A 16,393-nucleotide genomic window follows, 5' to 3' on the forward strand; every position below is an offset into this window, starting at 1 on the left:
TGGTGAGAGTGTTTTTATGAAGAGAGAGTCTGTCTCTAAGGACATTATTTTGCTCTGTATCTGAGAATTCAATGGAATGTAGAGATAGCAGAACTCACTTATTAAGAATCGAGCTTCTAACTGCAGTAATGCCTCCAGTCATAGAAGGGAACATGATTTTCAGGGGAACATAGTCTGAGAGATTAATAAGGAATCTTCCTTTTTGATGCTATCAGGTAGGAAAGAAGTATAAAGAGTGTTTTAGGGTTTTGGACAGGAACTCCTTTTATTACAAAGAAAATTGCAGAAAAAGTGTTCAGTAGGAAAGATTCAGTGTAAGATAACAGGGAAAATGTGTTGGTAACATCAAGGAGAATCTAAACATTGTACTGTCAGACTAATGCTTTCCACAGGTGAAAACCGCAACTGTCAGGTTAGATAAACATCTACTCGAAGACCTTGAGGAACCACTGAGACATTTCTGAGGCAGAAGGCTAAGAAAAATGCATATAATTGTCAAGGGTGGCAGGGCAGCATTGCTCTCAAAGTCCTGTCTGACAGGGCAGAGGCTCTTCCTCACTGCTCCAATCTGCTTCCCGACAGCTCCAGGATTTCCTCAGGAAGCTGCCCTCCACCTTCATCCACCTCAGACGTGTCCTGTAGAGCCCTCTGGAGAACCAGCTTCAGGTTCTGCCTGTTTTGACGCTGCCTAAAGGAGCCCACGAAGAAGTAAATGATGGGGTTGGCACTGCTGTTAAGAGCGGACAGGAAAATAGAAACTAGATGAACATGACAAAATAAGACTTCCCTGTCCACGTGGATCCATAAAAATAGGAAAAACTGAATGCCAAAGGGCAGGCCACAGAGGAGGAAGACCAGCACTGTGAGCAGGATGGTCACGTACAGCCTGGTCAGCGGTATCTTCCGGGATCCACAGAGGATCCTGACCAGCATGACCAGGCTGGACCCACAGAGAACCACACATAAAAAAATCAGCCACGCGACTGTGATGAAATCTGATGTTTGACACCAACTAGAATCAGCACCACTAAACAGGAAGCCACATAACATCCACTCCAGGATGCTCCGCAGCAGGGACAGGGCCCAGAGCAAGACACACACCACCGCTGACAGGTGTGTGGGGCGGTGGCAGCGGTACCAGATGGGCCACAGGACGGACAGGCAGCGCTCGGTGCTCACGGCACTCAGAAAGCTCAGGCCTGCAAAGTAGGAAAACATCATCACAGGATAGAGGATTTTAGAGATGGTATGGGGGATACTGATGAAGCTTAACAGCGAATATATAAGGCGGCCGCTGAGGAAGAGGAAGTCTGCTGCGGCCAAGTTGAGGATGTAGATGGAGAAGGCGTTCCTGCGCATGCGGAAGCCCAGGAGCCAGAGCACAACCGCGTTTCCTGTCAGCCCGACAAGGGAAACGATGCCCGTCAGCCCCATGAGGCTCAAGGTCTGCTTGTAGCAAAGAGTCTTCTCAGTTCCGTTGATTGGTGTCAGTTTTGTATCCAAGGTTGGGATGGTTGGATCCATGTTCAGAAACCCTAGTCTGGTGACCCTGGAAACAGAAACCAGTTGTGATCACCAGCTGTATGATCTCTGATTCTCCCCACCACCCTGCCATGTGGGATTTACTTCCTCATTTAAAGAGGACAGATCAGAGACTCACAGAGAATAAGTCACCTATCAAAAGGTGGGGGTCCTCAAATCCAGTTTGAAATCCAGTTCCTGCTGACTCTGAAGCCTGACCTCTCTCTACTGCCACACAAGTTCTGTGCTGACATGGGAATAACATTAGGATCAAAACACCCCCACTCAAGTGGACAGGGCTGTGGACCCGATGATTACTCTATCCTGGGCCTGAAATTTTCTCTCAGGTGGAGGAATTCAGATATGCAAAGAGGTGGTTGTGACACCCTCATGACCAGGACTGATCATCCATGGACAGGAAAGGAGACCATGCACTATGAACCAGAGGAAAATGTGAACTTCGCTAGGATAAGTGTGAAAATGGCTGGGCCTGGTGGGTGAGAAATAACTCAGCATGTCAGTCATTGCAGACAGGACCACATTTTACATTTTATAATCCTAGTGCCTATTTCCCTGAGCAGCACACTCTGCTTTTCATAAACATTCATTCAATGAAGGAATGCATGCATGAGAAGCCTAATGGTACTGGTAGATTTGGGTGAAATGGAAAACAAAAATGAAAGCACAATGTAAGTTATTAGAACACCCATGTTTAATTAGGTACAGAAAATTTCATTCATCAGAATTCTATTTGTGGACAGCTCTATCTGTGTTGAGAAGAATGATTGATGCGTGCCCAAAACCTGAAATTGACCACTGATGTGCCTTTAAAATAAGGACTCAGTGTGGCTTTGCTGAACTCCTAGAAGCATTTTGTACACAGTGTTTTGGGTAGGGTGTGGGTCTGAGCTGAATTGCTCAGCAATAGAGCAGAGGAAAGAGTAAGTGAGGGTGAGCCTGAGTGCCACTGAAGCAGGTAATTGAAGTGTGGGAATATCTGTGGGGCACTACTGAGTATTCTGCTGAGTATACACAATATAAACCTATTTCATTCTTTCTTTCAGGAGATCTTTGGTTCGTTTCTTTGTTGATGCAAACATTTGTATGTGAGGAGTCCATGAGGGGAAATAGGAGATATGTAGGGCTTGGAGTGTAAAGAGAGATATTCATGCAGATTTCAACTGGAGAATGAGGACTGGGTCTAATCTGGGAGAATAAGAGCAGCTGATGGAGAGTTTGTTAGGTATTGTCTCTTTTAATTATCTGAAGAGCCTAGGAGTTAAGAATGAGTATTATTCCCATATGTCAGATAATGCATTGGAACACAAAAAGAGTGAATTATTCATTCTGGGACTTATATAGTATGAATTTGAGCCCAGCAGGGCTGACTCATGATCCAGTCTTTGAGCAGCCCTTTACACCCAGCACGACTCTGTGTCGATTATACATGTTAGAGTGGGTAAAGGAGAGGAGGGATTCTCAAGATTAAATCCAAGTTGGCAGGCTAAATTGTGGGTTGAAAAAAAAAACTAACCTAAACCAACTTCAGATAGAGAAAGAGAAGCAGGTCAAATAGGGAACAAAATAGAGAAGAGTGAAAGCCATTTAGTAACAAATTCAGGAGTTCCTTTTTGCCTATCAGAGGCCACCTTTGCTCTGGAATCCCGAGAATGCACAGGGACAGGAGGCCTCCAGGTGGAAAGAAGACTCACCCTCCTCTGGGATTACAGAGGAGCATCAGGAGTGAGTGCATCCATCATGAGCTCTCTTAGAGAGACAAGCTGCCACAGCCTTGCTTGGCCCAAAAAGGAAATGGTAGGAAAAGGAGAACCTCTGTTATCCACATGCAGGGCACTAAACACATTGTCCCTCTATATTTAGGGTAATGGTGTGTTTGTCTTCCTCATGAAACCTGAAGCTTCATAACGACTAGTCATGCCTGTCTTTTTCACTGTGGTATCACCAACATTTAGCATGTGTTCTTTAAAGATCGTCTATGGTATTATCTTAATATAACATAAGATGAAGGCGAGGCCTAGAGAATTAAATTGTTTTCGTGAGTTCACAACACGAAGAGCAGGCCCAATGCCAGCCCCTGGTCCCTGGAGCCCTGCATGAGACTTCTGTATGGTTCTCTGCCCCATGATTCATTATTTCAGAGGAGTTCCTGAAAAATCTTGATGTGAGCACAGAATCAGAGACAGTTAGAGGCAGAAGAGACGGCTAGGTTGCCCCAGTGTTCATTTTCCTGTTTGGTCACATAAAAATTCTGAGAGTTTAAAAGCGGCACAAGGACCCACATTCCAGTTTTCCTTGATGCTGGGTGCCATTTTATGACCAGGTGCTGTTCAGTGAAAGATGCACAAAAGTGATGTAAGCAAGTCCTGGCTCACAGGACCAATAGCAGGAGCAACGCATCTCCTTTCCTTATTTTTTTTCCATTATGCTGAAATGCTTGTGTGGCTGGGAACCATGTAGGATCACAAGCATGAGGGCAACTCTCTAGGGACTCAGGAGTAGCAGTTTTTGGAATTCTGATGTACGATGCCTTGGAGCTTCCAGCACTGATCTCAAAGAGTGTCATTTCTGGGTATTCACAGGGGCTTTCGCATATGGCAGATGTGTGTGCTGCAACCCCAGCACACACCAAAATCTGCAGATGCTCAATTTCCTTATATAAAATGATGTGATAGTTGTACAAAACCTATGCACTTTCTCCCAGATACATTAAATCACTTCTAAGTTACTTAGAATAACTGACAAAATGCAAATGCCATGTAAGTTCTCGTTTTACTGTGTTATTTCAGAAGTAATGACAAGGAAAAACAAGTTTGTACCTGTTCAGTACATGCACACCTCCGCCATACCCTTATTTTTGGAATAGTTTCCACCTGTGGGTTGTTGAATCTGCAGATTCAGGACCTAGTGACCCAGAGGCACCACTGTACTTTCTTATTTAAGATATTTCTACTTCGTGTCTTTATGAGAGGGGTCAAACTTATATTCTAAACAAAAGAAATATGTTCTCTTTTTAAAATTACATTTTATTTTCTATGCATTTTTGATGAATGCAAACATTTCTGCATAGAAGTGACAGTAGAGAAAGACATGCCGAACGTTAAAGTAGTCTGAAAGAGCTGAAATGAGACAGGAATCAATCACCTGTAGACAGAGACTGTCCCAGGAATTAGGAGGATATAAGAAGGAGAGAGGGATAGTCTCATTTGCTATGACGATTTGCTTTCCATTCTTCTCTATCCTGTTTGACACCCCAAGAGAGTGGCTTCTATGCACCACATCAGTGGGATTCTTTTTAATTCCAGTTTCTGGTGGAATTGAGACACTGGGAGACACCTGGATGAGACTGGAAGACAGCAGGAGAGCCACTTGGGATTTCCACCTCCTGGCTCTCTGCCTGTGTATTAGTTCATTCTTGAATTGCTACAAAGAAATACCTGAGACTGGGAAATTTATGAAGAAAACAGGTTTAATTGGCTTATGGCTCTGCGGGCTATACAAGAAGCATAGCAGCTTCTGCTTCTAAGAAGGCCTCAGAAAGCTTCCAATCATGGTGAAAGGCAAAGGGGGAGCAAGTCATCTCACATGGTGAGAGCAGGAGCAAGAGAGACAGGGAAGAGGTGCTACACACTTTTAAACAACTAGATTGCATGAGAACTCACTATCACTAAGGCAATACCAAAGGGGGATGGTGTTAAGCCATTTATGAGAAACCATCCCCACTATTTAATCACCTCCCACCAGGCCCTCCCTCCAACACTGGGAATTACAATCATCATTAGATTTGGTTGGGGACACAGATCCAAAGCATATCAGCCTGTGTGGCTGTGTGTTGGCCGTGCAAGGCTTCTCCACCTGCCTGCTGGAGCTCTCCCACCCCTATGGCTACAGCTATGGCTATGGCGACAATGGTAACTGCTCCTTCCTTCTCCCTTTCAGCCTAGGGGAGGACTTAGTCCTCCCCTATGTATTGTTGCTTAGGGTGCTGACCCATGCATTGTCTCTTTCCCTTAACCTTGCACATCTTTGTAAATACTTCCCTCACGAAACACTCCTCAGTCATTTCAGTTTGGACCATCTATTTCTTCCTTGAACCTTTCCAGACAGGCAAGGAATAATAATTTAGAAAAGTAAGTAAAACAACAAAACCTGCTTCTACAGCAGTTCAACTCTGTGAAGCAATGCCTGCATGTCCTCTAGCTCCTTAAATGAATGTGAGAGGCAGCATTTTCTCCACGAGGACAGGTTCAGTGATTGGAATAAGGGAGGGGATATGGACAGATAAATCAAACGGGGGGACTCCAGTTGAAACTCACACAGTCTGAGTTGGCAGCACTCAGTTTCCAGAAGGAAACTTCATGTCCCCTGTCTTTTCCTGAAACAAGCTCATGATCCCCTGCCTGTAGCACCTAGGTGGAAACAGAAATGATCTTATAGCAAAAACCATGACTGACTATGGAAGAAGACAAATCTTGGTACTTACCCTTATCTTTTTCTCTTTTGTCCAGAGGTGAAGCCTTCCCTTGCGCTAAAGGTGGAGGGCCTTTCTGGGATTCAGTGACTTCAGAGGACTCTTCTGTGTTGCTTAATTCAGGAGATGCGTACAGGAGCTGGAGTCAAGCTGGTGAGCAATCCAGGCTTATGAAGATGCTGGACAGACTTGTTATTTCCTGTATGAGGACTATGGAGAAATCAGTGGCCAGAGGTATTGGAGACACAAACCCTACCTGAGATGGTTCTTGGCCTCTGTCCCATATCCAATAGAGATAAGCCTCTCCCATCACATTCCATCTTGTTCAACTTGCTTGATAAAAACAGTGGCGCAGTTTGAGAGAATGGACTCCCATTTTAAAAGAAGTTCTATTGGGTATAAAATGCTATGCAAATAGCATTGCATGCTACATTAAAATCTTTCATAAAAGGATGAGTCAGTTGATGTGGCAGACTTCACTGTTGTCTTGTTTTAAGATATTGGCACAGCCTGTCTTACCTTCAGCAGCCACTTCAGCAGCCATCAATATCAAGCAAGATCCTCCAGCAGCAAAACGTTTGGCTTGATAAAGGTTCTGATGATGGTTACCATTTCTTAGTGAAAAAGTATTTTTTTAAGTAATGCATGCACATTGCTTTAGACATAATGCCATTGAGACTCAATAGAATACAGTATAGCGTAAGCATAAATTTTACATGTACTGGGACACCAAAAATTCATGTGATTCACTTTATTGTAATATTTGCTTTATTGCAGTAGTGGAAGTGGACTTCTAATATCTTCAATGTATGCCTATTATGATAAAGGTTGTATATCAAAGTAGTGTGTAAAACAGGCACTATTGATTGAATGGGATTGGGACAACTGAGTTTCTGTGTGAAATAAGTAAAGGTGGAAACATACTTTACATATGATTTGAGGATAAATCCAAATACACTACTTAAAATTTTATAATGAAAATACAATTACCTGGAGGAGCCATAGCCAAATAGTTTTTAAATCAAAGTGGAAAAAGACTTTCAATTATAGGATACAACTCAGAAGATATTAAAGAAAATATTTATAAAGACAAAAAGAAGGCTAGCTGTGATGGCCCACTCCTGTAATCCCAGCACTTTGGGAGGCCGCGTGGGTGGATTGCTTGAGCTTACAAGTTTGAGACCATTCTGGGCAACATAGTGAAAGCCCGTTTCTACAAAAAATACAAAAACTAGCCAGGTGTGGTGGTGCATGTCTGTAGTCCCCGCTACTTGGGACGTTGTGGTGGGAGGATGGCTTGAGCCCAGGCCGTGGAGGTTACAGTGAGCTGACATCACACCACTGCACTCCCCTGGCTGATAGAGCCAGACTTTGTCTCAAAAAAAAAAAAGTTATATTTTTTTAGCATAACATTAACCATCATAATCAAGATATAAGTAAACTGTGGCCAGGCATGGTGGTTCACCCCTGTAATCCCAGCACTTTTGGAGGCCAAGGCAGGCAGATCACCTGAGGTCAGGAGTATGAGACCAGCCTGGCCACCATGGTGAAACCTGGTCTCTACTGAAAATACAAAAATTAATTGGTTGTGGTGGGACACGCTTGTAATCCCAGCTGCTCGAGAGGCTGAGCAAGAGAATGGATTGAACCTAGTGGACGAAATTTGCAGTGAGCCAAGATTGTGCCTCTGCACTCCAGCTTGGGTGACAGAACGAGACCCCATCTCAAAAAATAAATTAGTAAATTAATAAAATTAAATAAATAAACTGGGAGATGTTTGGTAATGTATGTTATAGCCAAAGTATAAATTTTCTCTATTGATACAAATTTTTCTAAATGATGTTAATAATTCAAAATTGAAAAAGATAATAAGAAAATAACTTTAAGTCATGATTCACAATTTCTAAAAGATAAAAATGGCTCCTAAACATATGGAAAGAGGAGAAATTCAACTCATAATGAAAGACATGCCAATTGACATTACAGGGTTATATTTTATTTACCAAAATCTAAAAAACCATTAGGTTTTATAGCATGCAGTGTGGGGATGGAGTGGGATCAGGTACCCTCACTCATTCCTGCTGAGGATGCAGATGGATACAACTTCCAGTGAAGGCTGTTTTCAACATATGGAAGCATGTATAAAGTATCATCCTTTTCTCTCTGTAATTCCTCATCTAAGAATTTATCTTAGAGATATATTTGTGCATGTTCAAAAGATCTATGTACTGAGTTAATAAATGCAGTGTTATTTACAGTCAAAAACTGGTAACAGCCAAAATGGCCATCAATACTGTATAAATTACTGTCTATCTATGCAATAGAATACTCTGTAGCTACCCAGAAAGAGTGACAAACCTCATATAAAAGGCCCTGCAGAATTTGTTAGATTTTTTAAAAAGAATGCAGACCAATGTATATATTGTATGACAAAAAATATATATTGTTTTATTATTAAATATTTGTGAATTAATATACACTTTTAGTAAGTATAATAGGGTATGTCTTTGTTAACAAGGCAAGGATGCCTGAGGACCTAAAATGGGAATGACAGTTTTCAGTGAGTGTATTTAAAGATTATTTTTGAAAGCTTTGACTTTATTACCATGTCACAAATAAATTTTCAAACAAAAAACATAAATTTAATGATCTAGCTAAGAGAGGGAGTTAGAGATATGAGAAGATACGAGGAAGGGTGAGGAAATGAAGATAATGAGTACAGAAATCTCTTTGGAAGATATTTTTTTTCTAAAATAAAGAAGATAAATCAGGCTGTGGATAGAGACGAATGGTTGCTTAGATGGTGTTTTATGCCACAAATAGGATGGGGTGTTTCAATTGCAATGGAAGGATCCATTAGAGAAGGAAACATTGAAGATGCAGGAGAGAGAAGTAATAATGCTATAAAATGTTTCTCGGGAGGGAAAAGGGGAGACTGCACAAATGGAAAGGGAGGTTTCAAACAGGAATTTGCAGAGCCCATTTCCTGGCATGAGAGAAAATACAGAGAGATGCGCTCAGAGGCACATGGGGAGGTAGGTTCGCTCTGGGGAGATTGAGTAATTCTCAGAAGAGCATCAGCTGACAGTGATTAAAAAAATAAATAAAGAGTAGGTGGTTTCAGGAGACAGACGATGGCTGAAGGTTTTCCTTTGGAGATGAGAGGCAATTATGGAAATGTCACTTGACTGTTCAGGAGATATAAGTGAACATTTCAGGTTCAAGGTCATAAATGTGCAGTGAAACCGCTGGGCGTGGTTGTGTGTTGTGCTGCAGCCACCCTCAGTTCTATGGGAACAGGCATGGAGTTAGTGGAGAGCTGGATTCAAGCAGGGTAAAAGATGAACATACGCTTCAGCAAGGACATATATGCATGACAAATAAACACATAAAAAGATGCTCAACATCACTAATGTTTAGGACAACAAATAAAAGTCACGAGATACCACTCTACCCTCTCAATATGGCTAAAATATAAAATACTGATAGTTTGAAATACTGGCTGAGATTTGAAGGAATTGGAGGTCTCATACACTGCCAGTGAGAAAGTAAAATAGTAGAGCTACTCTGGGAAATCTTCTTGTATTTTCATACAATCCAGCAATTCAGCGTATCCTACAACCTGGAAAGTGTATCCTAGAAACTGGGAAACTGTGTTCACTTAAAGATCTGTACAGGAGAGGGGCCAAGATGGCCAAATAAAAACAGTTCTGGTCTGCAGCTCCCAGCGGGACCAACGCAGAAGACTGGTGATTTCTGCATTTCCAACTGAGGTACCCAGTTCATCTCATTGAGGCTGGTTAGGCAGTGTGTACAACCCACGGAGAGCAAGGAGAAGCAGGGTGGGGCGTCGCTTCATCTGCGAAGTGCAAGGAGCCAGGGGACACCTGTCCCCCAATCAAGGGAAGCTGTGAGGAACCCTGCTACCAGCCCAGTACTACGCTTTTGAAATGGTTTTTGCAATCCGCGGATCAGGAGATTCCCTCGTGTGCCTACACCACCAGGGCTCTGGGTTTCAAGCACAATATTGGGCAGCTGTTTGGGCAGAGACCGACCTAGATGCAGGAGTTTTTTTCATACCCCAGTGGTGCCTGGAACCCCAGTGAGACAGATCCGTTCACTCCCCTGGAAAGGGGGCTGAAGCCAGGGAGACAAGTGGTCCCCTGCCTCAGTGGGTCCCACTCCCACAGAGCCCAGCAAGCAAAGAACCACTGGCTTGAAATTCTCACTGCCGGCGCAGCAGTCTGAAGTCGACCTGGGGTGATTGAGCTTTGTGGAGGGAGGGGTATCCGCCATTCCTGAGGCTTTAGTAGGCGGTTTTCCCTTGACAGTGCTAAGAAGGCTGGGAGGTTTGGACTGGGCGGAATTCACCACAGCGCGGCTAAGCAGCTATGGCCAGACTACTTCTCCAGATTCCTCCTCACTGGGCAGGACATCTCTGAAGGAAAGACAGCAGGCGCAGTCGGGTTTACAGATAAAATTCCTATCTCCCTGGGATGGAGCACGTGGGGGGTGTGGGAGAAGGGGAGGCTGTGTGCGCACCCGCAGCAGATTTAATCTTTCCTGCCTGCTGCCTCTGAAGATAGCAGCTGATTCTGACAAGGGGGGTTCTCCCAGCACAGTGCACCAGCTCTGCTAAGGGACAGATTGCCTCTTCAAGTGGGTCCCTGACCCCCGCGCCTCCCAACTGGGAGAGACCTCCTAACAGGGGTGGACAGACACCTCATACAGGAGAGCTCTGGTTGGCATCAGGCCAGTGCCCCTCTGGAATGAAGCTTCCAGAGAAAGGATCAGGCAGCCATCTTTTGCTGTTCTGCAGCCTCCACTGGTGATACCCAGGTGAACAGGGTCTGGATTGGACCTCCAGCAAACTGCAGCCGACCTGCAGAAGAGAGGCCTGACTGTTAGAAGACAAACTAGCAAACAGAAAGCAATAACATCAACATGAACTAAAAAGACCCCCCCCACAAAAACCCCATCCAAAGGTCATCAACCTCAAAGATCAAATGTAGATAAATCCAGAAATATGAGGAAAGCAGTGCAAAAATACTGAAAATTCCAAAAACCAGAAAGCCTCTTCTCCTCCAAACTATCGCAACTCCTCTCAAGCAACAGCGCAAAACTGCATGGAGAATGAGACTGATGAATTGACAGAAGTAGGCTTCAAAAGGTGGGTAATAACAAACTCCTCTGAGCTAAAGGAGCATATTCTAACCCAATGCAAGAAAGCTAAGAACCTTGATAAAAGGTTACAGGAACTGCTAACTAGAATAACCAGTACAGAGAGGAACATAAGTGACCTGATGGAGCAGAAAAACACAGCACAAGGACTTTGTGAAGCATACACAAGTATCAATAGCCAAATTGATCAAGGGGAAGAAAGAACATCAGAGATTGAAGATCAACTTACTGAAATAAGGTGTGAAGACTAGATTAGAGAAAAAAGAATGAAAATGAATGAACAAAACCTCCAAGAAATATGGGACTATGTGAATAGACAAACCTACAATTGATTGGTGCAACTGAAAGTGATGGGGAGAATGGAACCAAGTTCAAAAATACACTTCAGGATATTATCCAGGAGAACTTCACCATCCTAACAAGACAGGCCAGCATTCAAATTTAGGAAACAGAGAGAACAACACTAAGATATGCCTCGGGAAGAGCAACCCCAAGACACATAATTGTTAGATTCTCCAAAGTTGAAATAAAGGAAAAAATGTTAAAGGCAGCAAGAGAGAAAGGTCAGGCTACCTGAAAGGGAAGCCCATCAGAATAACAGCAGATCTCTCTGCAGAAACCCCACAAGGCAGAAGAGAGTGGGGGCCAATATTCAACATTCTTAAAGAAAAGAATTTTCAACCGTGAGTTTCATATCCAGCCAATCTAAGCTCCATAAGGAAAGAAGAAAAAAAATCCTTTCCCGACAGGCAAATTGTAAGGGATTTTGTCATCACCAGGCCTGCCTTACAGGAGCTCCTGAAGGAAGCACTAAATATAGAAAGGAAAAACTGGTACCAGCCACTGCAAAAACACGCTAAAATATAAAGACCAATGACACTATGAAGAAACTGCATTAACTAATGTGCAAAATACCCAGCTAGCATCAGGCAAATTGGATAAACAGTCAAGACCCATAGGTGTGCTATATTCAGGAGACTCATCTCACGTGCAAAGACACACATAGGCTCAAAATAAGGGCATGGAAAAATATTTGCCAAGCAAATGGGAAGCAAAAAAAAGCAGCGGTTGCAATCTTAGTCTCTGATAAAACAGTCTTTAACTAATGAAGATCAAAAAAGACAAAGGAGGGCATGACATAATGGTAAAGGGATCAAGGCAACAAGAAGAGCTAACTATCCTAAATATATATGCACCCAATACAGGAGCACCCACATTCATAAAACAAGTTCTTACAGACCTACAAAGAGACTTAGACTCCCACATAATAATAGCAGGAGACTTTTACACCCCACTGTCAATATTAGATCAAAGAGACAGAAAATTAACAAGGATATTCAAGGACTTGAACTCAGCTCTGGACCAAGTGAACCTAATAGACATCTACAGAACTCTCCACCCCAAATCAACAGAATATACATTCTTCTCAGTGCCACATAGCACTTATTCTAAAAATCGTCCACATAATTGGAAGTAAAATACTCCTCAGCAAATACAAAAGATTGGAAACAATAACAAACAATCTCTCTGACTGTAGCGCAATCAAATTAGAACCCAGGATTAAGAAACTCACTCAAAACCGCACAACTACATGGAAATTGAACAACCTGCTCCTGAATGACTACTGGGTAAATAACAAAATTAAGGCAGAAATAAAGACGTTCTTTGAAATCAATGAGAACAAAGAGACAATGTACCAGAATCTCTGGGACACAGCTAAAGCAGTGTTAAGAGGGAAATTAATAGCACCAAATGCCCATATCAGAAAGCTGAAAAGGCTTGAAATCAACACCCTAACATCACAATTAAAAAAACTAGAGAAGCAAGAGCAAGCAACTTCAAAAGCTAGCAGAAGACAAGAAATAACTAAGATCAGAGCAGAACTGAAGGAGCTAGAAACACGAAAAACCCTTCAAAAAAATCAATGAATCCAGAAGCTGGCTTTTTCAAAACATTAACAAGATAGATAGACCACCAGCGATACTAGTAAAGAAGAAGAGAGAAGAATCAAATAGACACAATAAACAATGATAGAGGGGATATCACCACTGATCCCACAGAAATACAACTACCATCAGAGAATACTATAAACACCTCTAAGCAAATCAACTAGAAAATCTAGAAGAAATGGATAAATTCCTGGACAAATACACCCTCCTCCGATGAAACCAGGAAGAAGCCAAATTTCTGAATAGACCAATAACAAGTTCTGAAATGGAAGCAATAATTAATAGCCTATCAATGAAAAAAAGTTCAAGACCAGATGGATTGACAGACAAATTCTACCAGAGGCACAAAGAGGAGCTGTTACCACTCCTTCTGCAAGTATTCCAAACAACAGAAAAAAAAGGTCTCCTCCCTAACTCATTTTATGAAGCCAGCTTCATCCTGATACCAAAACCTGGCAGAGACACAACAAAAAAAGAAAATTTCAGGCCAATAACCCTGAGGAACATGGATGTAAAAATCCTCAATAAAATAATGGCAAACCGAATCCAGCAGCACATCAAAAAGCTTATCCACCACGATCAAGTCAGCTTCATCCCTGGGATGTAAGGCTGGTTCAACATATGCAAATCAATAAGTGTAATCCATCACATAAACAGAACCAATAACAAACACCATGTGATTATCTCAATAGATACAGAAAAGGCCTTTGATAAAATTCAACATCCCTTCATGTTAAAAACTCTCAATCAACTAGGTATTGATGGAACATATTTCAAAATAATAAGAGCTATTTATGATAAACCCATAGCCAATATGATACTGAATGGGCAAAAACTGGAAACACTTCCTTTAAAAACTGGAAACACTTCCTTTAAAAACTGGAAACAAGACAGAAATGCCCTCTCACCACTCCTATTCAACACAGTATTGAAAGTTCTGGCCAGGGAAATCAGGTAAGAGAGATAAATGAAGGGTATTCAAATAGGAAGACAGGAAGTCAAATTGTCTCTCTTTGCAGATGACATGATTGTATATTTAGAAAACCCCATCGTCTCAGCCCCAGAACTCCTTGAGCTGATAAGGAAATTCAGCAAAGTCTCAGGATACAAAATCAATGTGCAAAAATTACAAGCATTCCTATACACCGATAATAGAAAAGCAAAGCACCAAATCATGAGTGAACTCCCTCTCACAATTGTTGCAAAGAGAATAAAAGACCTAGGAATACAACATACAAGGGATGTGAATGACCTCTTCAAGGAAAATTGCAAACCACTATTAAAGGAAATAAGAGAGGATACAAACTAATGGAAAAAAATTCCATTCTCATGGATATGAAGAATCAGTATCATGAAAATGGCCATACTACCCAAAGTAATTTATAGTTTCAGTGCTATTCCCATCAAGCTACCCTTGACTTTCCACACAGAATTAGAAAAAACTACTTTACATTTCATTTAAAACCAAAAAGAGCCCATATTACCAAGATAATCCTAAGGAAAAGGAAAAAAGCTGGAGGCATCACGCTACTTGACTTCAAACTATACTACAAGGGTACAGTAACCAAAACAGCATGGTACTGCTACCAAAACAGATACATAGACCAGTGAAACAGAACAGAGACCTCAGAAATAACACCACATATCTACAAACATCTGATCTTCAACAAACCTGACAAAAATAAGCAATGGTGAAAGGATTCCCTATTTAATAAGTGGTGCTGGGATAACTGGCTAGCCATGTGCAGAAAACAAAAATTGGACCCCTTCCTTACATTGTGTACAAAAATAAACTCAAGATGGATTAAACACTTAAATGTAAAACCCAAAACCATAAAAAAACCCCAGAAGAAAATCCAGGCAATCGCATTCAGGACATAGGCATAGGCAATGACTTCATGATGAAAACACCAAGAGCAATTGCAACAAAAGCCAAAATTGACAAATGTGATCTAAGTAACCTAAAGAGCTTCTGCATAGCAAAAGAAACTATCATCAGAGGGAACAGGCAACCTACAGAATGGTAGAAAATTTTTGCAATCTCACCATCTCACAAAGGCCTAATATCCAGAATCTTAAAGGGAGTTAAATAAATTTAAAAAAGGACAAAGGTCCTCTTTGCCCATCAAAAAGTGGGCAAAGAATATGAACAGACACCTCTCAAAAGAAGACATTTATGCGGCCAACAAACATATGAAAAAAAGCTCATCATCACTGGTCATTAGAGAAATGCAAATAAAAACCACAATGAGATACCATCTCACAACAGTCAGAATGGTAATTATTAAAAAGTTAAGAGGCCGGGCGTGGTGGCTCACGCCTGTAACCCTAGCACTTTGGGAGGCCGAGGCAGGCAGATCATGAGGTCAGGAGATCGAGACCATCCTGGCTAACATGGTGAAACCCTGTTTCTACTAAAAGTACAAAAAATTAGCCAAAAAAAAAAAAAGTTAGGAAAGAACAGATGCTGATGAGGCTGTGGAGAAACAGGAAAGCTTTTATACTGTAGGTAGGAGTATAAATTAGTTCAACCATTGTGGAAGACAGTGAGAAGATTTCTCAAGGAGGTAGAACCAGAAATACCATTTGGCCCAGCAATCCCATTACTGGGTATATATCCACAGGATTATAAATCATTCTAGTATAAAGACACATGCACACGTATGTTTATTGCAGCACTATTTACAATAGCAAAGACTTGGAACCAACCGAAATGCCCATCAATGATAGACTGGATGAAGACAATGTAGCACATATACACTATGGAATACTATGCAGTCATAAGAAAGAAGGAGTTCATGTCCTTAGCAGGGACATGGATGAAGCTGGAGGCCATTATTTTCAGCAAATTAACACAGGAACAGAAAACCAAACAACGCACGTTCTCACTCATAATTGGGAGTTGAAAAATGAGAACTGTTGAACACAGGGAGGGGAACATTACAGACCACGTCCTGTTGGGTGGTGGGGATCAAGGGGAGGGAGATCATTATGACATATACCTAATGCATGCAGGGCTTAAAACCTAGATGATGGGTTGATAGGTGCAGCAAACCACCATGGCAGATGTATACCTATGTTAGAAACGTGCAGATTATGCACATGTATCCCAGAACTTAAAATAAAAAAGTCTGTACACATATGTGTATAGCTGCTTTATTTATAAACACCACATTAGAAAAAAACAGCAATGTCTTTCCACTTGTGAAGAGTGAAACAAAGCATAGTACATCCATACAATTGAACACTACTC

General features: G+C 41.8%; 1 protein-coding gene across 1 annotated transcript; it reads right to left on the bottom strand.

Annotated features, from left to right (window-relative positions):
- Window positions 1-238: 238 nt before the first annotated feature.
- Window positions 239-6,157, bottom strand: LOC101148734 (mas-related G-protein coupled receptor member X1). Its single transcript, XM_031016265.3, has 2 exons — window positions 6,023-6,157; window positions 239-1,549 (listed from the first exon to the last, which is right to left on the bottom strand). Exon 2 carries the CDS (start codon window positions 1,522-1,524, stop codon window positions 556-558), a length of 969 nt encoding a protein of 322 aa, XP_030872125.1. The 5' UTR covers window positions 1,525-1,549; window positions 6,023-6,157; the 3' UTR covers window positions 239-555.
- Between the last annotated feature and the right edge of the window lie 10,236 nt (window positions 6,158-16,393).

The sequence above is a fragment of the Gorilla gorilla genome, chromosome 9 (assembly GCF_029281585.2).
Source record: "Gorilla gorilla gorilla isolate KB3781 chromosome 9, NHGRI_mGorGor1-v2.1_pri, whole genome shotgun sequence".
Classification (NCBI taxonomy): domain Eukaryota; kingdom Metazoa; phylum Chordata; class Mammalia; order Primates; family Hominidae; genus Gorilla; species Gorilla gorilla.